Below are 25701 nucleotides of genomic sequence, written 5' to 3'. Positions count from 1 at the left end.
GTGTGAAAAAAGTTGTCTTGCAGACTAGAGCTATAGAAAAGGTGTCTTGCAGACTAGAGCTATAGAAAAGTTGTCTTGCAGACTAGAGCTATAGAAAAGGTGTCTTGCAGACTAGAGCTATAAAAAAGTTGTCCTGCAGACTAGAGCTATAAAAAAAGTTGTCCTGAACAAAGGAGCGATCTTTCTGTAATCCTTTGGTAGGATAACACTAATGCAAGAGTCTGGTGATTGATCCTCGTGCCTTTACATACCAATGTAATCAAAGTAAAATCAATGCAACTCAAGATAGGAAATGACAAAGGGGTGCCATCACATAGTAGATGGACTCATGCGAGTGCCTTCTTGTTACTTACTAAGTCTGCCTGAGACATATATAACTTTCTTCCCTTCTCTTCTCATTTACTTAGAACAGAAAAGGAAAATTAAGACAATGATGATCTCAATTAAATCAACACCCCATTCCTGTCAATATACTTACGTCATCATTTATCAAATTACGAGATTTCAATGCCATCGAAGGAATGCATCAACAGATAGTAGTATAGTTCAATGACGTTTTATGCAAACATTTTCACTAGAGGCAAATAGCTTGTAAACTTGAAACTCAACTTTGGGTATTTTAAACGAACGGATTCATTGTAATGAACTTAGGGGTATATATATTATGAGGTCATCTCTTGTTGGCTGACAAGATGGCGGCGAAACAACATGATGAAAAAGACGAGACACTGGATGAATTTGATAACAGGATGTTTGAAACTGTTCGCTCAGGATTCCTGGCTGCTGGTTTAGCTATTGGATCGGCAACGGGTCTGTTTTCAGTTATGGGCAAAGCTGGCGGACCTAAGACCTCGCAGGAAATAGCAGACCTGGCAGGACTTAAGGAAAGGTGCGGCTTGAATACTTTTCTATTCTCTCACCTTATGTTACCAACCCCTTTCCATTTCTTTTTTTTTTGTATAGTTCTGTCAGTGTTACATGCAATTCTTCTAAGTCGTTATACGTTTTTTTCCAGTCGGAAATCGTGAATGATGCGGGTTTTTTTTTATCGGCTTTGTAGATCAATATATTTGACCTAGACATACGTTCTGATAACACAAAGACTAATGTAGCTGTGTGTGTTTTCAAGGTCACGATAAATTTGTTTGAAAAAAGGGGTATGTTTGTTGCCTGCTATTTAGAACTAAAATGACAGGATGGACGTGTGAATGATTACGATCTGTCCAGACGGTGGAAATGGTCCATTTGACCTTAAACGCAGCGGGATATATCTGGTGCATTTCAATCAAGGTCACGGGTTCAACCTTTCCAAATCTATCAACTTTGTCATGATACAAACGACATGTCGCGACATCTATGTGTTATTTTGCCGTTTGCATACATTTCAGTGTTGTGTGTGTGTGTGTGTGTGTGTGTGTGTGTGTGTGTGTGTGTGTGTGTGTGTGTGTGTGTGTGTGTGTGTGTGTGTGTGAGTGTGTGGAAGGGGGGGTCTGTGAGGATAATGTTTTTTATATGAGAAATGAATTATGATATAAGTAAAGATCTGTCAGTTTGTTGTGCTACAAATTGCCCTGGTGCATTATCAACTGAGAAGAAATGGTGTGTTGTTATTACCGAAAATGGTTTCGTGTTACATGTGCAGGAAAAAAAAGAATTTCAAAACAATATTTTGTACGTGCTGATTGTTAATTTGAACATAAAAAATAATACTTCTATATGACACGGTACATTTACTTGTATGCCTATAGTCATGTATATACAGGTCCTAGGCTAGCGTGTGTATACATGTATTACTTATTGCCATATTTAGACTTTTGAGGGAGTATATAAAACCTGTGTGCATTGTTTTGATAGTGTACAGGCCTGCAAGATATGGATAAATATGCATGTGAATGTTTTTGTAATTTCGATTTCATATTATAATGCAAATGTATTTTTATTTTTTAAATATATTTTATATTGTTGTATTTTACTTTTATTCATTAAGTTCATACATCTACTTTTTTGAAATTAGGATTTTTCATTACTGTAATACAGGCAAGTTATACCGTGAAATCTTGAGTAGTGATGTAAGGAAGTGGATAACAATATTAGTAATCAAAGATCTTATGAGTGAAAGAAAAGTACCTGTAAGAAAATGTAGGCAAGGAAATTGCTTGCCTCATTTCAATCGTCTGAAGCAACACTTTACCTTTTTGAGGGCAGATGACATAATTTTGTTCCAAGTTCCACTACAGGTCAAACTAACTTGACCTAAGTAAAGGTATGTCAATTTGTTTTGCTACAAATTGCCCTGGTGCATTATGAACTATGGAAGAAATGATGTGTTGTTATTGCCGAAAATGGTTTCATGTTACATGTGTAGGAAAAGACATTTCAAACAATAGTTTCTATGTGCTGATTCTTTGATCATAGACTACACGAGGTAGAGTCTATGATATGACAGCAGTCACCCAAATCTATAGAAACCTCTTCGACAGCAGTGTTATATTTAGCTTTTCCTTTCCATGATGTTAAGATTGGTCTTTTCCATGCATTTCATACATTTTATTAAGTCACAATATCCAGTATACAAATGTAAAGACAATATCATGTCCTAAAGAAGTGTCAAATTTGTATGTGAAATAAAACGAAAATTAATTAATGTACCACCATACCTCTCACGTCTCATGCTTTACATTAAGGCTATCACTACTATATTTCAAGTTTGACTGATTAATTATATGGTTTGCAATCTTAATTTGATAAAAGTTCCGTCATTGAATACATTTTATAGTGCGTCCAAAATGTCATAAAAGCTATGTCAGCTCTACGAAGTATCACCGCACTCAAAATTGAAGGCAGACACGATTAACAGACACGATATTTTTCTATATAAATAAGTAACTGAACAATTTTTAGTGAATATATCTTTGGTTATTTTATGTCACAGTTGCAAGTAGTGCAGATTTAAGGATTGTCATTTCCACATATCAAAGTTAATATCCCTAGATAAAGTTATGACTGTCCCTTTTCTTTCTTCAAAAGTTTATATATGTTATAGAGTGGTGGCTGTCATTCCACTTGTTTAACAGTGCAGAGGGTGTCATTCAACTAACTGAATGTTGAAAAGGGTGTCCTTCCACTATTTACGTACTGTAAATGCTGTCATTCGTTTTAGGGTCACCCGAGTAAGTGGACAATGCCTTTTAAAGCGCATTTTCACATATAATGGGTCATAGAGGGCCATAAGAAGCTTAAAACATGGCGTCACATTACATTAATAAGATACAGGTGACCTACCGTAACGCTTGAGACATCTCAGGATTATAAATCACAGTCTACATTATACAAAAGAGCACATATGGGAAACTCAGACAAAATGACATGAAAATGCTTTTAAGAGTAGTTAGAAATGAATAGCCAGCAATAACCAACACTTTATTGTCGATGGTGGACTGTCATATTAAGGAAACCAAAAACGTTTTAAAAAATCGCTCATGCACGTAACGCCATGTGTGCTGTTTGTGAAGTATTAAAGAGTCCCAGACGGCTGACATTTGTTTACTAATTTAGGGAGGATAGCTGACGTAGACAAATCTCTGACCACTACAGGAGAATGAGGTCAATCCCTGTGCAATGAAGATTATCCAAGTGCGAAAGAGTCGATCTTGTCAAATGTTTGTCGTGAAAAATTCAAATGACCTTGCCAAACTACAATATAACCAAGTAAATAAATAACTGGAGTATAGACATGTATGCATGTATGTATGTATACTATGTAATACATACATACATAGTATACATACATACATGCATACATGTCTATACGCCTGCCTGCCTGCCTGTATGCATGCATGCATGTATGCATGCATGTATGTATGTATGCATGCATGTATGTATGTATGTATGTATGTATGTATGTATGTATGTATGTATGTATGTATGTATGTATGTATGTCGTGGGCAGTTTTAAGATGGTGATTGTATCCAATGAGATATAACATAAATTTCTTGTATAACCTACTTAGATATGTAAGAGAGTGGCTGGGTGCCATGGTAACTGGACGCATCGTGCATATAGATAAAGACAATGAGACATACTATCTAACACCGAGTAGAGTTGAAGTCTTGTGTAATAAGAAGGGTCTTGAGAATATTGGGGTGATGGCAGAGTCTCTTCCACTTCTGTTGGAAGTCTACCAGGATATACTACAGTGTGCTACCACAGAAGGACCACGAGGTAACGAATTTTGTTAAGTCTTCAATCGACTGGATTGATTGATTGATTGACAGACTGATGGACGGATGGAAAGACAGACAGACAGACAGACAGACAGACAGACAGACAGACAGACAGACAGACAGACGGACGGACGGACGGACATACAGACAGACAGACAGACAGACAGACAGACGGACGGACAGACGGACATACATATATTCAGACAGACAGACAGACGGCAATTATTTAGGCTAATCTTAAATATTATAATGATTTACGTTATCATTGATTACTGTATAGGTTTGTCCTATGAGAAGTACATCCGATATCATTCATGGCAAGATAAATTTTCTTCGGAGAGGTACAGAGATACACCACCTTCATTTATTACCAGTGAAAAGGAAATAAAGGAAATGTTAGGTAAGTAGTATACAACTAAGAAATTATATTGGGGGTATATTTGGATGTATCAGTGACATCATAAATAATCATAAATATAACACGATACGACTGGAAACGTTAAATCTCACCCGTGTAATGCGTGGATAAAACGAGGTAACTGTGAATGGACCGGCATGCGACATTATAATGTTACTATTGTTTTTAGCTTAACAGTCGAATAGTTTTTGGCGAAATTAAGAACTCGTGATGAGATTCGTGTAAACGCTGCAGATCAAGACAAAATGATTTTGGGGCGCATGAAACAGTAACAGCAAAGAGTGACGACAATATACCTTTTACAATTGTCATGCTAAACAAAACAAACGGATGCATCTTGAGTGACTTTTTGAACTAGAGTGTACCTTGGAAAATTGGACATTGCAACCCATCTTTATCGACCTCATGTAAAAGGAACTTTTGATGGGAAAAGAGTAATCTGGTTACTGATTTTTCGTGAAAAAGTTATCTATGTGAATGCCACATTACCATAAGTCTCCCAATGCCCCCAGTAGCTTTTTCAATATGTTTGTTATAAGCATGCATGCATCATTGTTTCGCTAGAGTCTGGTGGTAAAGTATGTGACATTGGCTGTGGTCAAGGTGCTGCTACGTGTATCCTGGCAAGAACCTTCCCGAAGACAGAATTCCATGGCGTAGATTTCTCAGAGTCAGCTTTAGCTGAAGCAAAGTCTCGTGCAAAGGCCATGAGTCTTGACAACGTTACTTTCCATCACCGAGATGCTACCAAACTGTCGTCTGACTGGACATCGACCTTTGACCTGGTGTATGCCGTAGATTCTATCCATGACCAAGCGAGGCCAGACTTGTCTCTCGAAGAAATATCACGTGTACTGAAGACTGGTGGTTACTTCATTATGATGGAGGACGACTCACACACCAAACATGCTGATAACATCGATAATGCCATGGCACCAATATCATATATATTTAGTTTGCTGCACTGTATGCCAGTTTCTTTGTTTTTTGAAGGCGGTATGGGTTTGGGGGCCATGTGGGGTCAGGAAAAGGCCATTGAAATGATGTCAACTGTCAATCTGGAATGCGTTTCATCGTCTGTCAACTCTGGTGAAAGGGTATTTGTTTCAAAAAAGAAAGAGAAGTAGTGAAGGTAGAAGATTGGCAAATGTTACCTACGGGGTGACATTTTAAGTATACTAACATTTATGCTAAGATAATAACCAATACTATGCTATTATACCATAGGCCAGCCAAGTTGAACGCGTTCGAAAATATAATGGGATTTATACCCAATATTTGTTTGACCTCACTACTATGCGTGTTTCTGTCCCTCTTGTCGCGGTTTTCGAAATATGAGGCAAACTGTTCAAAGTTGCCTTTCAATTGTTTCAATAAGTTATGCTTGTGGAGGTATGATTGTATTTCTAAATATAGTACTTCATTCAGGTGGAAAATAGTCGTTCTTTTCTAGTAGTTTTATTTTGTGTCTATGACTGTTACATGTAATTGAAGGCTTTGTTTCCGCAGTAGCAAGGTCGGAACTCCGGTATAATCGCTGTCATTCCATCCCAGCCCTATGATATGGCTTATCTAAATGTTGGCTTCATTGTCTTGAATAAATGTAAATCACCCTACAATTGATGTGTTTTAATCGTGAAGTGTATGAGGTATGTAAGACCCCAAATACAGGAGAAGTGAGATCAGAACTGAGACTCTCAAAACGAAGAACATGCCAAGTCAGACCGTGTTTAAGACTGCTTTTGAGACTCTCATTTATCAAATAGACTGTAATTGCAAGCAAACCTGAGATCGTCTTTGACACGGGTAATTGGTAGCCTCACAGCCTAGTACTTCGGCTTGTGTAGCCCAGACATCTTACGTGTAATTCAAACCTCGATCTGTTCAACTACACATACGTGTCTCATTTCGTATTCAAAGACATCACTGTTGAATCGTTGTTGTATGCAATGCATGTGGTTGGTTTGTGTGTTTCAATTTGTGCACAGTTGGGCTGAGTGACCATGATTTGTGTCTGATCATGTGCCGTGTTTAGCTAGCTGCATCCATTGGTAATGCGATGACTTCAGTTGCTGTCCACTGTTTATTGTTTACATCATACGACTCTCAAATCCAGTCTCAGATACCGTCTCACTTTGGACTTCCTTCAAAATGAGAGTCTCAGACTCAGTCTCACTTATGGTTTACACGGGGTCTTATATAAATTGTTTTGATTGACGATTAATGACGATGACATCATGATGTTATATGTCAAGTGAAAACAATTCTCTGATGTCATAATAATATTTGTTGAAACGAGTCTACAGAGGTATAGGGTTAGATGCTGGATGACTTGGGTCCAATGACAAGCAACGCATGCAATTGCGAACATACATACATACATATACATGCAATACATACATACATACATACATACATACATACATACATACATACATACATACATACATACATACATACATACACACACACATTATTTTCAATAGCTGGATTGACTATACTGTATTTTGAAAAATATCCTTGTCTCAACTGATATAGAACAGAAAGCAAACGATTGATCAGTCATAGACATTGCTTACTGATAAATCCACAACTCTTTAAGTGAACTAGCTAACACTAGCATATTTACAGCAATAAGTTTATCAAAGCCCTACTCTATCTATCTACTTAGCTATACTACCAATTAACATAACCTTATCAATTTGAATTGACATTTGAATCGTCATTTATGATCAATAGTCCTTTTTAGTGCAACCCAACTGGTAAATGAATTGGACCAATTTAAAATCTGAGTAGATTCTGTTTTTCGTACCCTTTTGATATTTCAATAACAAATTGATAATAAACGTATTCTTTGACGTCGCGATCTGTATATTTGTTCATATATTATTTACAATTTGAGGTATTAGCAGACACACTTAAAACAGCTTAGGCGAGACTTGTGGGTCCGTTGGACAATTGTCGAGAGGGAATACTGTCTCTGAACTTTTTGAAAAATTTACATCATTAAGAAATGAAACAAATGTTGCCATACAGATGTTGAAAGTTGCAAAATCATAAGGGCAACTTTTGCGAGAATTTTTGCTTGGGTGACCAAATACTGCAATAACTTATATCGTGATCAGGACTATTTTCAGCTACAATTTTGCAAAGGCAGCGTCAGATTAAATGTGACTGAAGCCCCCTAATTTTTTGAGAAAGTTTTTTTTTGTAATTTATTTCAAACGCCACCCGTGATGTTAAAATAACCACGTCAGCTTAATATCCAATAACTAATAGTGATAGAGGAACCATCTTCAGTTAACGTTACATAGTATATAGAATTTAGCATATCAAACTACATAGAACGCTCACTCATTCGGTATTTATTCCGTGTTTCAACCACTCTGTACCAAGAAAAGTCTGAAAATTATGCAACGATTTAGATTTGGTAAAAGGATCAGAACTTTCCAATGCTTCTGTAGCAGGAGGAACACACCTAGGTCCCTCCCTCCCTAGCCACTATAAAAGCGATCTCGTCCAGTCGTACTTGCTCCATCCTTAGAAGAGATGAGATGAGAATGAACTATAACACTGTATTTGTCAAAAATTCTTCTTTTTTTTATTTTACTTTTCTTTCTCAAAGTTTAAGTTTGTTTCAGACTTCCTCCTGGAAAGGGAATATTTGTAGTCTGTTGAAAATGAAATTCAAGGTAATGTATTGAGTGACGTTGGACTGACCAATAATGGTGGACGACAGACAACCAAACAACCATCGCAAATACTGTCGTTGACGGAGACCTAAGAAAAATACTGTGCCTCTGGAGATCTACTGTAGTTGTTGAAAGACCAGATCTGATTTAAACCACAGACAGGCTTCCTTGTCAGAATCTGTGGTTAAACTGAAATTTTTTCCTGAGGTCTGTTGGTCCTAAATCTGATATCGTGAAAGCTTTGTTTTCTCGGATGAATATACCAGATTATGTCAAATTTAAACCTTTCACCTAATAACCTAAATCATTAATTATGCAAATGACTCGTTACAATTAAAAAAATACACCAACAAGCATAAAAGGAAAATCTTTTTCAACGTCAATGTATATACAGAATTATAAGGAACCTGTCGCGCCTGACGTCGATTTATTTCAACTCAAATGACTTGTATTGTAACAGTATTCGAACGAATTCACCTGGAGTGAGACATTGAGTAATATAGATCATAATTATTCAAAATATCAACAACAAAAATATGACACATTCCTTTGTATAAAATGTTATCATACGGTTCTTTTTGTTTTCTGAACATATGGACTTTCTATTATATTGCCATCTGTGATCACTTCAATTGATAGAAAATAATGAATCTCCCGTGGTTTAAAGCCACTACTAGTTCCCACACAATAATAGTCCATCCGGTATATGAACAAAATATGAAGTATAATTTAGTTACATGACATCAATTAGAAGACTATCTCTTTATGTCTATCAATATTGTATACCTTACATTGTTCAGAGTTGACACTTATCTAATGTCCAGTAAAAGGACGACGATATGTTATCTATATATCATATACCATACGGTGTCTTATTTACATCGTTTTCCCTTCCTTTACAAACATTTTGGCGTCTGTGCCCTCTGCTGTCACTATATCGGCTCTTTCCGTTACTTTTGATTCGCCCATTCGTCTGTTCTAAAAGTTTACTAGATTTCCTTCGCCGTCAGATTATAATCAGGGGTGGTCAACGGGTTAACAGAACAGCATTTTAGACATGTTTGAGGGGTGGGAAAGAGAATAATGCGATTTGTTGTTATAAAAAGACTCAAGATAATTGCGTACCTCCAGTCGACCTGACATTGGTAGGAACAGTTTGGTACAGACCTACAGCACTGTTACAACGTCACTTGCTACAACTACGGTAAGAAAGTTTTGTTTTTTTTGTTTTTTTTTAAATATATGTTCGTGTCTAGTATGAGTTTAAAAGTAGCAAAGTCCAGCAGGCTAAGCTTGTTTACCCTTTATGTGATAGATTTATATGTAAAGTTAGTGACTACTACAGATTACTACTAGAATTGACTAAAATAGGACTAAATCAATGTGCTTATTTCGCCCCTATGCACTCATTAACAACGACTGGAAGAAATGAAACAATCGACAATTTGATCTGGATGGAGTAGTTTCGTTTTTACAAAATTGTTGTTGCATTGTTGCTGTTGGTGGCTAACTATCCCGCTCTTCTGGTATCCGATGATCAGATAAGACAATTGCGCATTTACAACGGTTGAAACACGTACTATGCTGCTACTGTAAATTTTAAATGACGTTTATAACGAAGCTTAATACAAAATGTTCACATGACGTCATCGAAAATACTCTGATACAGTGACTTCATTGAGTATGTAGTCATAAAAAGAGACACAACAGTATTGTCTTTGAGCGGATTTCGCATTTCCTTCTTTCCTTGAAGAAATGTATCGTTATCATTTCATTGGACTGTATTTGAATTACACAGTCTACAAAAAGACGGGAACTGCAATTCATTTCGCACGTAACACATTTTAAAACTTCGTAATTGCTTGATTGTTTTAACACTAAACTTTACAATCAATGTGTATGCAGAATAATCCATGTCCCAATGCATGGTAGATATAGTCATGAAAAATTCTACGAACTACGACCACATACTACTACAACTTAGCATCCTGATTTTAGTTTTCTTCGTTTGAGTGAAATATTCATCACTCTATTCAATCAATGTTTAAACTTCAAATCGGCACATTCCCGCTTCACAATTTGACGACAGTACAACATAGGTCAAAGCCCCCGGTCAAAGCCTCGTTTACATCGGGAGAAAAACGATTGTCCTTTATTGAGGAAGGTTTCATGAAAATTCTTGTTTCTCGAGGATACAGTCACAGTAAAATTGGTGAACTGTGGATGGCATCCAAATCTGTGAAGCATATGTGCTTTGAAAAGACGCGCTCTTTTTTTTAGTTCTTGGATCTGAGATAGAAGAATGAAAAGGCATTAGTAATATGTACACTTCTTACCCCTTAAACATATTCAATTCACGGTTCAATTCAATTAAACATGATAACTTTATTGTCCTCATCGGAAATGTCTTCTATTTAGCTTCACCCAAAAGAGACAAAAATACAATTTACACACAAAATATAGACAACAGAACACTTAAAAAGTGATATACCACAGGGGCCAGCGAGCATGTAACTGATTGATCGATTTATTGATTGATTGATTTATTATTTAGCTGAATGATTGATCGATTGAATATTCATTTTTTTGTGATGAAATAAAACTTATTTTGTGTGTGATATTGATCAATTGACTCATTGATTTTTGTGTGGTGATATAAAACTTGTTTTCTTCTTTCCCTGGCTAATATTCTCTTTCTCATGTAATTCTCTCTTTATTGACTAAATAAAGACATCTTGTCCATTCTCCTCCTCTTATCTAAATTAAAACGCCCCTAATCTCATAATTGGCAAGAGATCATTTACATTAAGAGTTTGGTTTATCTCTTATCTTGTGGGAGATTATCACACTCGTTTATGCATTAACACTGAAATAATAAATGGTTTTATGATCCTCGGTTGAGAATGTGTATTACACGCACGCACGCACGCACACACACACACACACACACACACACACACACACACACACACACAAATACATACATACATACATACATACATACATACATACATACATACATACATACATACATACATACATACACACACACACATACATACATACATACATACATACATGCATACATGCATGCATACATATATACATACATACATGCAGCTAGATAGATAGATAGATAGATAGATACAGACTCACACACACACACATACATACACACACACAGTACACATTGCAGAACTTGTTCAAATGCATGCTACAAAGCAGGATTAACGTTATATTGTTTGTATCATCCATTTTGCAGAACGCAGTTATCAAAATTCAATATGTGGTTTTACGTTGCTGCAATATTACATATCCAGCTCCTGACTGGAATTGCCTATGGAGCAATTCATGACGGTAAGTCCATATCAAACTTGAGTTTAACTTACTACGATGTACATTGATGTACATTGACCGTTGGTATTGATTCAATCATACCGTTTTAGTTTGTGTCTGTGTTCATGTGTTAGCTAGCCGATAGATGACTTTTCGTCGTTGTATTTGTCACGGGATCGGCCCCAAGTTTATATTCACGGCCAATGTCATATTTTGGGCATACTGTCCTTATAATAAACCTGAAATTTATCAATCATCATTTGATGTAAACGTTCAGTATAATTTTCACTGTTGTGAGCGTGTGGAATTCTTATCTAATCTATTGGCAAGCTAGCCAAGCGTCGGAGAACAATATTCTCAATGGTTAGGAGTGTTTCTTTTCCTGTTTTTTTTTTCTGAAATAACGAATATCAATGCAGATTCTATAATATTTTATGTGTTGCTTTTATGCCAAATGTGTCTTTAAATATATGAAAGGTTAGGTATGTATGTGTAGGTATGTACTAGTGACGCAGGCATATAAGTAGGCAGGTAGGGTGGTTTATTTGTAAATTTGTCCGTACTACCCCGGGTATATAAGATGGGTACCCGTGCGTAAGTCGGTAGAGAGGGAGTGGGTGAATTTTGCTATTGCATTTTCTATGTAATGATACTTCCAAGTTTAGATGTGGTAACCTGTTGCAAATGACAATTTATGACCGTGTCGTAATTTAATGAACAACTCGAATATAACTAGCTTTATGAAAACAAATGAACATTAGAGTCGAAATCTAGTTGCGCTTTCACCGACAAGTTCAAAATATTCTATATCGACAGCTACAGCAATGATTGGGGTGGATTGTACAGGTTCTCTTCTTACACGAAGTCATATTAATGGTGAATGGCGTAAAACTAACCAGGATAGTTGTTGTATCAAATCCATTGCCATTATCCCAGGTGATACTTTGGATAAAGGGACTTTGGTAGGGGTTGGTCCAGATGACAAACTACACACTAAACAATCCCCGAGTGTCGGTAGTTGGACACCGGTACCGGTTTCGGAGAGTCACACTGATTATAAATTCCTAGATGTTGCTGTCATCGATGACAAAATAGTTGGTGTAACCACCGATGAAAAACTGGTTGAACGCAACAAGATATTGGACGATGACGACGACTGGAAAGCAGTTACTGGCAGTTATAGCTGTGTCTCTATCGCAGCGTACTCGAACGGCACAATACTTGGTGTGACGTCGCGAGGCGTGCTGAAACAACGCCCTGGGATTCAGGGAGTTTGGTCGCGTGTTACTGGTGGAAGAAATATCGATGTCGTAGATATTTCCATACAACCTGATGACACCGTATTCGGAATTGGGTCCTGTGACGGTGGTCTCCATATCCTTGAAGATAAGAAGTGGGGGCCGATGTTGGATAAAAGCCAGCATGTCAAGTCGATTGTATCTCACAAAAACTTGCGCAAATTCGCCGGCGAAACTGACTAAAATATGAGCTGTGTGTTATTCACACGTGCTGTTATAAAGCTAACGTAGTCCCAAAGCAATAGCTTTTCAATATTAATGTGATAATGTCCTGAGAAATTAAAGAGAATTTCGAAGCTTTTAGTCAGATGTCCTTCCTATACATTGAAGGCTTTAGTATTAGTTTTAGTTGAAATAAAGTATGATAATTGAAGGCACAATATACGTCTATGTTTTTCTCATCTACACAACACATTTCAACTTTTTTTTTAATTACTGAATCATTACCGGAATAGTTGCAATAATAACTCTTCACATTTCTATCGTGGGTGTGGTGTCGCAGTGCATTGACAATTGAACACTTCACAGAGCAAAGAAACACACACACACACACACACACACACACACACACACACACACAAACACACACACACATATATACATATACATATACATATACATATACATATACATATACATATACATATACATTACACTGGTATATACCAACTCACAAAAACACATTCATGAACAATGTAGCATAAACATTATCACCATCGTAAAACATAGCCTCTTTTACGGCACCGTCCAAGTAAAAGTCGCGGAAGAAATAACAGCTCTAGTGGTTTGCGAGAATGATACATTCTATCGGTGATTCTTTACTGGAGAGGGGGGGCGCGCAACTTGTTAACAGCGTCACTATTTGTACCAAGGATCCAAAGAATTTCAATAAACGTCTCCGTGTTTATTTGTTGCAAATGTAAACACAACAGCCATCGCTAAGCCTATGGCCTATGGTACGCTTGCTTACAAGATCCACTTCTTCCGTTAGGGATGAACTCCACAAATGACGGCTCGGACCCTGGAGATATATGTATGCCTCGCGTGACGTGCGTGATTAAATGAAAAATATAAATACAAATACATAAATACAGCTATATTTTTAATAGTAACACATGACATTTCTGAATGCACCAGGAGTTGCCTGTTTACAAAAGCTGCAGGGAGACAATTCCAAATTCTACATGTGATAATCGTATGTTGGTTTTTTTACGTGATAGCCCCCCCCCCCATGGGCTAATGCGTTTTCAGATGGTGAGGGATGTGAGAATGGCATACATGACATATATCAATGGCGAATGGGCAAAACTGCGTTTGTTAACGATAAGAATTTCCTACCCTTACACGGATGTTGCACCACAACTTCAAGTTCTTCTCTTAATGAAAATAGTACAATTTTCATGAATAAATTTCTACGTAATCGTGCATAAGTTGATGAATTCGAAAAAACATATAAGAAATCATCCTGTGTCACTCATTCAAAGTACGAACATACCGCCATACATTTATTTCTTATTCCACCGCCCTTACAAGGGAGTTAGTCATTTAGCAGGACCGTATTGAGCCAACAAGATCTAACTTTATCGCATGGATTATTAACTATTTTTACTTTCCGTCTGCTAAAGTTTTGAAATGACGATGATTGTGTGTGTGTGTGTGTGTGTGTGTGTGTCTGTTTGTTTGTCTGTCTGTCAGTCTGTCTGCCTGTCTGTCTGTCTGTCTGTCTGTGTCTCTGTGTGTATGTCTATCTGTCGGTGTCTGTGTGTCTGTGTGTCTATCGGTATCATAGTTCTCTCTACAAGTTAATCGACACAAATGAAACCTCAAAGATAAGCAAGAGCTCATTAGGTGTTGTTAAACATGCATTAATATTAATATTCAATTTGATCATAGTACAAGTCAGAAATGTAAATGCTGCCCTCAGCGGCAGTTGAAGTTTATGTCAGTTTTATCTTTAACGTTGGACAATGTTGCTGCTTGTGTATTGAACAGAGCATATCAGAAACAGAGGTGACTTTCAATACATCTTTATTTGTTTGGTTTTGTGCAGTGACTCTAAATTTCATTTGAAGGAAAGGTTGGCCATTCAATTGCGAAACGAGTACGACTATATGATATATATATAAGATGGTGTAGTGTCGATCAACACGATGAAAGGAAGTCCATCCATGCACATTCTAATCTATAGCTAGCTAGTATACGATGCAAACTTTATATACTGTCCGAGACAACCCCGGAGTTTAACTAGCATTACGGGTTGACTTTCTAAATATTCATGGCATTCATCTAAATATCGTTGATTTTCGATATATTTTGGTGCTTATGGGATTTCTGCAGTGGTTTGAGGAAAATAAGAGATTTCTTCTTGTATGTCAACCTCTCCCAATAGTATCAAGAGGAACAGCGACACCATATTTGTTGTTGAAGGTAGTATGAGTAGTTAACTGACCAACAATAAACCTAAAAGCCAGTGAGTTTGATAAAGTTCTTGAATGTTTTTATTTTTAAAATTCTGACAAATGCAATGAAAGTTACTCCCAGAGAGTGCAAAATTATACTCATGCTAGTATTGCCATGATCTTAGGCACGATGACTCATCCATGCATTTTGAAACGTTTAGAAATTCACGATTTGTAATTAAGCCGGTGTTTGCCCATTCATCTTACACTTAAGTGAAAAACTGTACTAACAATAATTCATTTTAGGGCGGGATTTTCTGTAGTTTGACGAAATTACGAAGATGTCGAGTGACAATTACAAACATGTAACACAAGAGCATTCATATTGGACATCACGAGTCTGAGCCTAGCGTAACTCTCAATAAAGCAAAGAGTACAAACGAAAGAATGGAACCAGTATGATAAAACAGACTCCTCACACATTTTTATTAATCTGCCGTTTACACGATTTGTAACACTTCATTATCATAAATAGATTATACAATCATTTGTGTAAAGTGTGAACATGAGCTTGCTTGTCTAAAGTAGAATGCGTGTCGTCAATTCTTTAAACAATCACCCGGATGTAACTCTTGTTTTCAGAGCTGCCACGACTGAGGCACACTCAAATTTTTACAAAAGAAAGTGAAAATCAATAATCATACACACTTTTGTATCAACAAAGTGCTCAAACTCGACGCACATTTTCACATTTTGTCGAATAAATATGATTTATGCAAATATAGTAAAGTCATTAGTATATTTTTAGCGTAACAATGCCATATTTCAGACATCATTTCCTTGGTAAAAAAAAAAATTGCAGCGGTAATTGAAAACAAAACCTGGCTTGAATTTCCGGATAGTTTCTCATCTAAGCGGATTTCCTTGATTTCGAAAATAACACATTTGGTCCACCAAATATAGACTCTGGATGTAAAGCAACTTAGTAAATGAGTTCCTGGTCAAGTGCTTCTTCATTTATATATATCTATCAAAGGACGTATTAAGTTTCATGTAACGTGGTCATCACGAGTCTGTTATTATGATTCAGCTGTACTAATTACAAACGGTATCAACATTATCAGGAGTCGTGTCTCCTATCGGTTTGCCAAAACCATACCCAATAAAGCATATTTATACTACGATCAAACCTTGACACAACGCCAGCGTTATTTGCTTGATATGCTGTGTTTTCAAAGCAAGTTTTTTAAAAATAGTACAATTAAGTGTATGAATACATGCAACTCACGTGATACATGAAAGTGTATATTTAGCTTCATTATTGAGATCATTATCTAAGTATGTAATTACTCGCTTCAGCTCATTCTCCTATAAGTTGATAAGTTGAAACCATATGTTATATGTACAATATCTTTATGTATTGGATATTGTCCGAGGTGTGTGACTCCTTGTATTGAGTATTAATAAGGATGGAACACGATTGAGATCGAGATTGTGCTTACGTATTTTACGTTTGAGAATTGTGTTACCCCATACCAGCAAAAATCATGCGTTTCCTGTATTTCAACTTTCTCACAGCTTCCCTGTTCACGAATCAAATAAATTTGTCATACATGTAGTAAGTGTCATTGTGTACACAAGCACTTATCGAGATACACAATGTGATAGTCAAAAACTCCTAATCAATCACTACAAAAAATAGAAGATATGACTGGTAAATCACATTACAGAAACGAAAACAAAACAAAACAAACAGACCAAGGGGAGGGAAGGAGAGAGAGATATGTACAGACAGACAGACAGACAGACAGTGGGAGACAGACACATACACTTACACAGAGAGAGACGGAGACGGAGACATAGACAGACAGGGACGGAAAGAGAGAGAAAAAAAGAGAGAGAGAGTGACAGAGAGAGAGAGAGAGAGAGAGAGAGAGAGAGAGAGAGAGAGAGAGAGAGAGAGAGAGAGAGAGAGAGAGAGAGAGAGAGAGAGAGAGAGAGAGAGAGAGAGAATTTGCATCATGTGACTGAAATATCAAGCTGGGTATGCATGAATTTTAACTATTAAATTATAAAACTTAGTCATGTTGTTTGACCGAAATAACATGCATGTAGTATACTACATTTGTATTTGCTATCTGTTCTTAAATATCAACATCAAATGCTACCGAATAAGAAAAGGTACAAGCATGTAAACATCACCACAATTATTTATTTACGAATATATAGTGACAACAAATCTATGATGCGCTAAATCATAGTGAAACCATGCTGGATTTTGCACCCGTAAAACTCGTAGTAACTTCTACTCTTGCAGAAGACACCTTTGCTTAAAACTAATTACACACATCCATCTCTCATTTCTTAGTGATAAATTCCAAAACATTTTCCTCATCTTTCCATGGCTGTATTGCCTTCGAGCACTACCGCAAATACTCTTTACAATAATACCTACAGTAAAAGTAACACTTCAAAAGAAAAATAAGTTAGCATATAAACTGAGTGGTTGACATCGGCAATACACTGAGAATAACCCTTGTATTTCAAATCTATCCCATAGAGTTTGCGTTATTACATGTTGCCTCATAGTGGTTATATACGGACACCTACGGTAGTTCCAGTCAATACACACCAGGGGACATGTTTCGAATTCTTTCTAGTGTACATGTATAACCAAATTTTATGCTTCGTTACTTCAATACATTCTTTAAATCCTTCATTCCTGTTCAACGGTTTATTAACTAAAAATAGTTTATTATATGCATGTCTATTGATGATGCCGATGTTCTTACATGTTATTGATAGTTTGAATACTTCCATCAGACGATATAGCTATAATTACGTAAGTGACGTAATAGCTAATATTGCTCCCTAAAACTATATATATCAATGCAATTAACTTTCCAATTATTGGAGATGACACCTCTATTATTCATGTGAAGAAGATTAACCATAGATAATGTCACGGTGATTATGATTTTCATTTCCTTACGTGGGATATCGTCTTCTCCAATGCTTCAAGGCATAATTTTACATCATTACAGTACTGTTACATATTTTTGTGTCTCCGTGTCCCCAATTTCTTTTTGTAATCCCTTTGCTCTCCTTTTTATGTTTCCCTCTCTCCCTCGCTCCCTCTCCCCCCCCCCTCTCTCCCCCCCCCTCTCTCTCTCTCTCTCTCTCTCTCTCTCTCTCTCTCTCTCTCTCTCTCTCTCTCTCTCTCTCTCTCTCTCTCTCTCTCTCTCTCTCTCTCTCTCTCTCTCTCTCTCTCTCTCTCTCTCTCTCTCTCTCTCTCTCTCTCTCTCTCCCTCATAGCTCTTACCCGTAAATTGACTATATTCATAACTTGACAATCATTAGCCACTTGCCAAAAACTCCGCCTTTCAAATGTTCCTGGGTAGAATTACAAAATGTGAAGGATATGAGAACATCCTAATTATATTCATATTGTAATTAAAGACCACGTGTCATCATTTGATATAATCACTGATATTGACATGTTGACATTAATGTATAGTATGTACGTGTATTTGTAATTAATAATACATTGGAGGTGCAGAAGGTCTCATTTTCATAACTTAACAGAAATTAGGAGTAATAAGCCGTCCTATGCCGACTATTCAATTATTCAAGTTCACTGTCGTTTGATTTCATGGCTTGGTATCAACAGTATTCAATTGATTGATTGATTGATTGATGCACAGATAATGTGCTGTGAGGTCTGGGGGACATCTGGTTATCTGTTTTCCAATCGAACCGTTGTATTCCCAATGCAAACGCCTTCAAGTGTTATTCTAAAGCGACGTTACTATCGACCACACGACGACGTAACGTGACGACGAACTACTTCAACACCTACATAAATTGGTAGGCGCGGACACTTTTCATTAGTACTGCGGACAGAGGAAGAGAGTAGAGATGTATCGCTGTTACTTCAGTAGAGGTGAGTAGAGTCATTTCAACTCATCGTTTGTGTTATCCCAAAACATTTCTTAGAGTTTGAGACTGATGAGACAATGAGCGACATCTGTTAAGGAGTGTCAACGTTACAGTAACCACCTGTAGGAACAAACCGCCAGTTGACGATTAGCATGTCGTTTTTTTCTTCTTTCAATGTCTATGAGGTATTACTTTACCGGCTTCAATCATTCAAAAGAGATATTTTAAATATTTCAATGACGGAGATGAAGAAGGGATTATGAGATACAGTTTTCGAAGGCAACAAATCATAAATTACGAAGAACATGAATAGTAATGCATTAAAAAAATTTACGTCTAAAATTTGAATTTAGAATTTACGGACAAAATACTTCATCAATATTTTTAATGAAATACTCATGGTCGCTTACACGTCGACCGATAATTCAAATTTCAGTTACGTGTATTTAGAAAATGGGGTAATTGTGACCGAATTCCGTAAATAATTTCGAATCGGCGATTAGAAATTACGACGGACTCCAAATTAAGGTGTTACAGTTTTGAAGTTTTACAGTTGAATAAAAAGAGACGAATACAAATTTTAAAAATACCGCTCACCCACCCTTAATGATATGTACAGAGAGGGGGTGCGTAATATATGACCCTGTAACATGAATTATGTAAAAATCTGAAATTAGCCTAAATTGTAATTGAAATATTGTTAACAAAGTATTAGGGTGATTTTAATTGTTTTAATTTTAGCGATTTGTTAAGACTACGTTTTTTTCAGATTTAAAAAAATGGGTGTATGCCATGATTTTTATAATTAACCATTGCACCTCATAAACTTATCACTTTTATTGTTTCATTAAGTACTTTTCAAGTCATGAATGTAAAATATCTTTAAAAGTCAATAGATTTGACACAACGGTAATTGATGGTTGTCTAGATGTCATATCCTCGTGACAGCTTCCGTTATCATTCATTTGGGGATAAAGATAAAATCTAACTGTGGGAGAACTTTGTTTAGTATACGCTTCAATGATCTTTTGATTGTGTATCATTGATACAGGAATACATGTATGCATAAATACATACATACATACATACATACATACATACATACATACATACATACATACATACATACATACGTACGTACGTACGTACGTACGTACGTACAGACAGACAGACAGACAGACAGACAGACAGACAGACATACATACATACATACATACATACATACATACATACATACATACATACATACATATACATACATACATACATACATACATACATACATACATACATACACACGCACACACCCGCACACACGTACGTACAGACACACACACGCACAATACAAAATCGGTCGGTATACTGTTGTACGCGAAAGATGCGTACTTGTCACACTCACACTATTGATTATCTTAAACAATGTTATGTTTGAACTCAACATTAATTTTCATAATCTTAAATTTATTTATGTCGCCACATAATATGTGCAGCTGCACAGGCATAGTTAACATCTAAGCATCTCACTATACTTTAGACTGGGGTACAATATTAAGAGTGAGTAACTTAACTATAGCCAACACAAATTGTCTCAAAATGCTCCTATGTCAGCTATTGTAACTCTCAATTACTTTCATGTAATATAGGTAATTAAACAATGCACTGCATTTGTCGGCACGTCATGTATGTTAAAATTAAAAAAAAATTCTATACTGACCCCTGTAATTGACGAAGACCTTGTCTCGCCCCAACTACAGCGACTTAAAATAATGGGTTAGAAAATTTGTATTGAAATTAAAAACGATTGCTTCAACCGTTAACAGACAAACTAATGATAGTCATTATTGAGAATACTCAGTGGAATTTTGCAATTAGAATTCTTGCCTTTTTTAATTTACTCTCTGTATTTGTTCCAATAACTCTATATTAATATTTTATCAGTGGGCTTAATGTAGACAATATAGACAAGTTACAAGCGCCAGTAAACCTCAAGTGAATTATAGAAAAAAACTGCACCATGGCAAACACCTGTGCGTATATTGTCTTGCAATGTCTGTACAATTGATCTCAGCAGTCAGAGAATCGGTGACTGAACTTGTCTGAAGACAATCGGTGTCAGAGAAATGCTTTAATTCCCAGTTTTAATTGTAATCCAGACAAACAAAAATAATATATCAGTATGGTGAACTTAAGAATCTGAATTGTATTGCTACTATTTATTCCTTCCTGAGAAGTTACGTTCAGTAAACGGGTGTTGTACCATCGCAAAGTTATAATGCTCCCCATGTATATACTAGTATACATGCATATAAACATATGTAATTTTGCCCAGTTCATGGAATGGTCAACCTTATGCAAATGATAGTATACATTACGATCTAAAAGGGGCCAAATTAAATTTTGGGGCAAGAGTTTTGAACTGGGGTGTTGATTATCGAACTCTATTAAAAACACAAGCTACACTGAATTATATAATAAAATAAGAATTGTGAAGTGATGAGTTTGTAAATACATGATAATAAAGTTATCAATACATAACTTTATACCTTGATAAAGAATTTTTATTCGAAACGTCGGATTTTACATCTATTTATTCGGACTGTCTCACAAGTTCCATATGCATTTCTTGATAATAAAGTTGTTTGATTGATATTTATTTTGTGTGTGTCCTATAAAAGATGCTCATTTCATGTACTAGGCATATCTTACCATACCCATTTCATAACCTGAGCAACACGATTGCCTATTTCATGAACTGAGCAAAGTTATCTACCCATTTCATGAATTGGGCAATTTCATAGATTGGGTGTAACTGTTTATATATTTGATTATTTATATTGTGTATATATATATTAATATATATATATTGTCGCGAAAAGCTTGCGGGTGTCGCGCCCCTGTGCCTGTATTTGCTAATATCAGCATCGCAGTATCTTACTAGAGAAAGTCGAATTTTTCCCTGCTTTTCAGGTCTGGATATCCCGTGTATTTTTCATAATGTTTGTCGGTTGCTGATAGGCGGAGTCTTGGTCACATGATCAGGTAGCTGTAGCATAGACAGTGTACTTCTCCACTGTCTGGCTGTAGCAACACCTGTCTCCCATCCACTCTCTCTCTTTCTCTTGGTGGACACCGTCTAATCAACAACGTGTCAAATACGCTCGTTTCATAATCTCTTGGTTTACTGCTATTTTCATTTCTTTACTTCTTCCTTTAGGGAAACGTTGTCTTGTAAGCCTCTGTGGGTTGAGTCATTGGTTTCACGAATTGGTCGTGATATTTCAGGTTTCTTTGGTTATGCCGTGGTCGATCGTCGAGAGACGCTGGCATTTCCGAACGTGTCTGTACTCAATTTTATACTCAATGTATGTATGTATGTATGTATGTATGTATGTATGTATGTATGTATGTGCGTGCGTGCGTGCGTACGTACGTACGTATGTATGGGGGGGGGGGCTGGTCAAGAAGAAGGAAACTTGTCTTTTTTGTAAGATTTTGAACAATTTTGAAATAACTGGCAATATAATAAATTTCCTTAATTGCTCCTATTTCCAGGTTTGGTTACCTGTTCCATCTTGACATTGGCCCTGGTATCTAATGTCATGACATTCCCATTACCAATGGTTAGCTCTGAATGGTCAATCCGAGCTGCGAGTGACACGCCAAGCCTTGGTTACCTTGAAAAAAAGCTTGATCAACTAGCCAGAGTTAAAGTGGATGTACCTCAGAACACATACATTGATAACAAGGTAAAGGATGGGTCACTTCGCTGTTGGATAATGACTGAGTCGACCCCCACCCAGGGGGAACTATTTTACTATTCCCAAGTTTGAGAAGGGATACTTTTCATGATGAGTTCAAGTTTTCGGGGGAGGGGGGTTAAAGGTCAAATTTGAGCTGCCCTTCACTAATACAAGTACATGTTACCATATTTACTTTTATATGTAGGCCAGGTTTCTAAAACCGCAGCACACCCAATGTCACAACAAATGTATGACCCTGAGAGAACATACCAGACCTTAGGCTTTGGTATTTAGAATTAGATTCCTATAATCACGAATGTGATAAAAACACTTTTGGGGTCGGGGGTCTGTGCGGAGCCTCCTGTTACAATAACCCATAGAGTCACCCCTCCTCTTGTGGTGTTTCAAGTATTCTGAGACGCCTCAGTTATAATCCAACGGCGAAATGGTTGAGCTACACAACGTTTGTATGTCACACAATGGAAATGGAGTCTTCATTATGGGACATATGAAAATATACACTAGTGGGTTAATGTGTTTAGCAAATTCTCTTACTTTAAATATGCTTCGTTACCTCACCGTATTATGGTTAATTTACTCCAGGGAGCGATGGATTGTACTATGCTGCATTGTTAATAATAAAGCCTGCATGATATATTGATTGTTATGTCGTGCTTTACTTTCAACTCTTTTACTGTCCCTTCATTCATGTAATATAATTTCCAAACCTAACAGTTTAATGATTTTCAATCCACCTGATAATTTTTCTATAAATGACACTGTTTCCTTTTAAATATGAAACCAGGGTTTCGAGGCTCTTGATTACCAGATTAGTGACATTTTATGCTAATTTGTCTTTGTATTATGATATTCAATCAGCAAATTCCTCATAATTGACTTTTGGTGTCAAGGGAACATAACAAGTATACCATTTTAGAAGTGATATTTACTGTTTGCCAGCGCCAAGGAGGAAGGAAACAACGCCTTTGCAAAAAAAATCAGACTACGGTTCGTCAACACCCCTGAATGACGAATATGTATGAATTATTAAAAATTCATATTTGTTTACTTTAAATTGTGTAGGTATGTGCGCAGTCAGAAGATATTCCCAAAGAGATTTCACACTTAGATCCGATTGTAACAATTCTGGCAGACACACCCGAGGTAAGGTGGTTAGTTTCCTTTCAGGAGAAAAAGAATTGTAATAGCTAGATTTAATGTTAATTTATTTTCTCATATTGCAGTGTAAAGTTTATGTATACATCGGACATGAATTTTTAATGTTTGATTGTCAATTGTTAAGCGTTGGATCCTCAGATACCGCCACGTTTTACATGGTGTATACGGTTTTACAGACGAAATGTTGACCCCTTTCTCCCAATGATCACGTGTACATGAAATCTCATGCACCAATCAGGCTGGTATACTAGATAGTTTCGCATATTGACTACACCTTCTTGTTATGATTCTGTGTAGCCCCATCAACGTCGAATTTAAACTTTTAAGTTCTTTCATATCGTCACTAAATCTAAATAGGCAAAATTGCTCTTGATGAAAAGACTGGGTTCTTGTATCCATATTTGCATTTTTATGTCCCTCCATCTACAAAACTAGCATTATTTGCTCCTACAGAAATTCCTGTACCGCGTGAAAGAAGACATTTCGATTTTTGGGGCTTTCTTCGAACAGTTCTTAGAAGCATTTCAAAGTTCCATGCAGTTTGACATGGAAATTCAAATGCTCAACCTTCTCAGGAAGACAAATATAGTTTTGAAGGAGATTTCATATCTGGTAAGAACACTAAACATTTTATATTTACCACACAATCGAAATCCGCAGACAACCTTTTTTATTCAAAAATGTTATATTAATTTTGGAGAATGAAAAAAACATGCAATACACAACTAAACGAAGGAAATAAGGGGAAATAAGAACTTGGGAGAAAATAGATAGTCATAAAAATTGGCGTGCCTTGTATGGATATTCACGTTACAAATTTTCACAGGATAGCCAGTTCTTGTCATGAAATTCGATCTTGTCATTTTATTTGCCATAGCAATGAATAATTCTATGTCATAAATTTTACAAAGTAATAACATAAAATGCCTAAAAGATGCTATCTTCTTCTAACTTGACGAAGTAAATGTATTTTTTATGCGGATAAATAAAGATAATATTTTATAATCACTGTTTCACTTGGGTCATTCAAAATCATGCAAAGCCTTGAAAGACTAAGAAAGGACATCATCATATGTTGTCTAAGTCTGCTTGTAACTTGAATATGTTGACATTTTGTTGCTGTAAGAATTGAAATATTATTCCATGATCACTATAGAACTTAATTCGAAGATTTCACCCTAGTGTATCGCAAATCTCTGAGATTTTTTTACATTTGATATCATTATGTATATATACCATCAGTATCGTCCCCTCTTCTTCCCTCTCCTCCTCCTCCTCCTCCTCCTCCTCCTCCTCATCATCATCATCATCATCATCATCATCATCATCATCATCATCATCATCATCATCATCATCATCATCACCATCATCATCATCACCATCATCATCATCACCACCACCATCATCATCATCATCATCATCATCATCATCATCATCATCATTGTCATCATCATCATCAACACCACCACCACCGAC

The 25701-nt window shown here is 36.4% G+C and overlaps 2 protein-coding genes across 2 annotated transcripts; both read left to right on the top strand.

The window, feature by feature from the left end:
• Positions 1-699: 699 nt before the first annotated feature.
• Positions 700-6248, top strand: LOC144446706 (S-adenosylmethionine-dependent methyltransferase Rv2258c-like). Its single transcript, XM_078136527.1, has 4 exons — positions 700-889; positions 4011-4222; positions 4505-4624; positions 5207-6248. The coding sequence occupies exons 1-4, from the start codon at positions 750-752 to the stop codon at positions 5767-5769; spliced, it is 1035 nt and encodes a 344-aa protein (XP_077992653.1). The 5' UTR covers positions 700-749; the 3' UTR covers positions 5770-6248.
• Positions 6249-9440: 3192 nt separating this feature from the next.
• LOC144446667 (uncharacterized) lies at positions 9441-13339 on the top strand. The gene is made up of 3 exons (XM_078136485.1): positions 9441-9538; positions 11597-11691; positions 12487-13339. Exons 2-3 carry the CDS (start codon positions 11619-11621, stop codon positions 13149-13151), a joined length of 738 nt encoding a protein of 245 aa, XP_077992611.1. The 5' UTR covers positions 9441-9538; positions 11597-11618; the 3' UTR covers positions 13152-13339.
• Positions 13340-25701: the final 12362 nt, after the last annotated feature.

The sequence above is a fragment of the Glandiceps talaboti genome, chromosome 15 (assembly GCF_964340395.1).
Source record: "Glandiceps talaboti chromosome 15, keGlaTala1.1, whole genome shotgun sequence".
In the NCBI taxonomy this organism is placed as follows: Eukaryota; Metazoa; Hemichordata; class Enteropneusta; family Spengelidae; genus Glandiceps; species Glandiceps talaboti.
The sequence above is the reverse complement of the archived record's forward strand: the minus strand, read 5'-3'. Positions and strand labels throughout refer to the sequence as shown.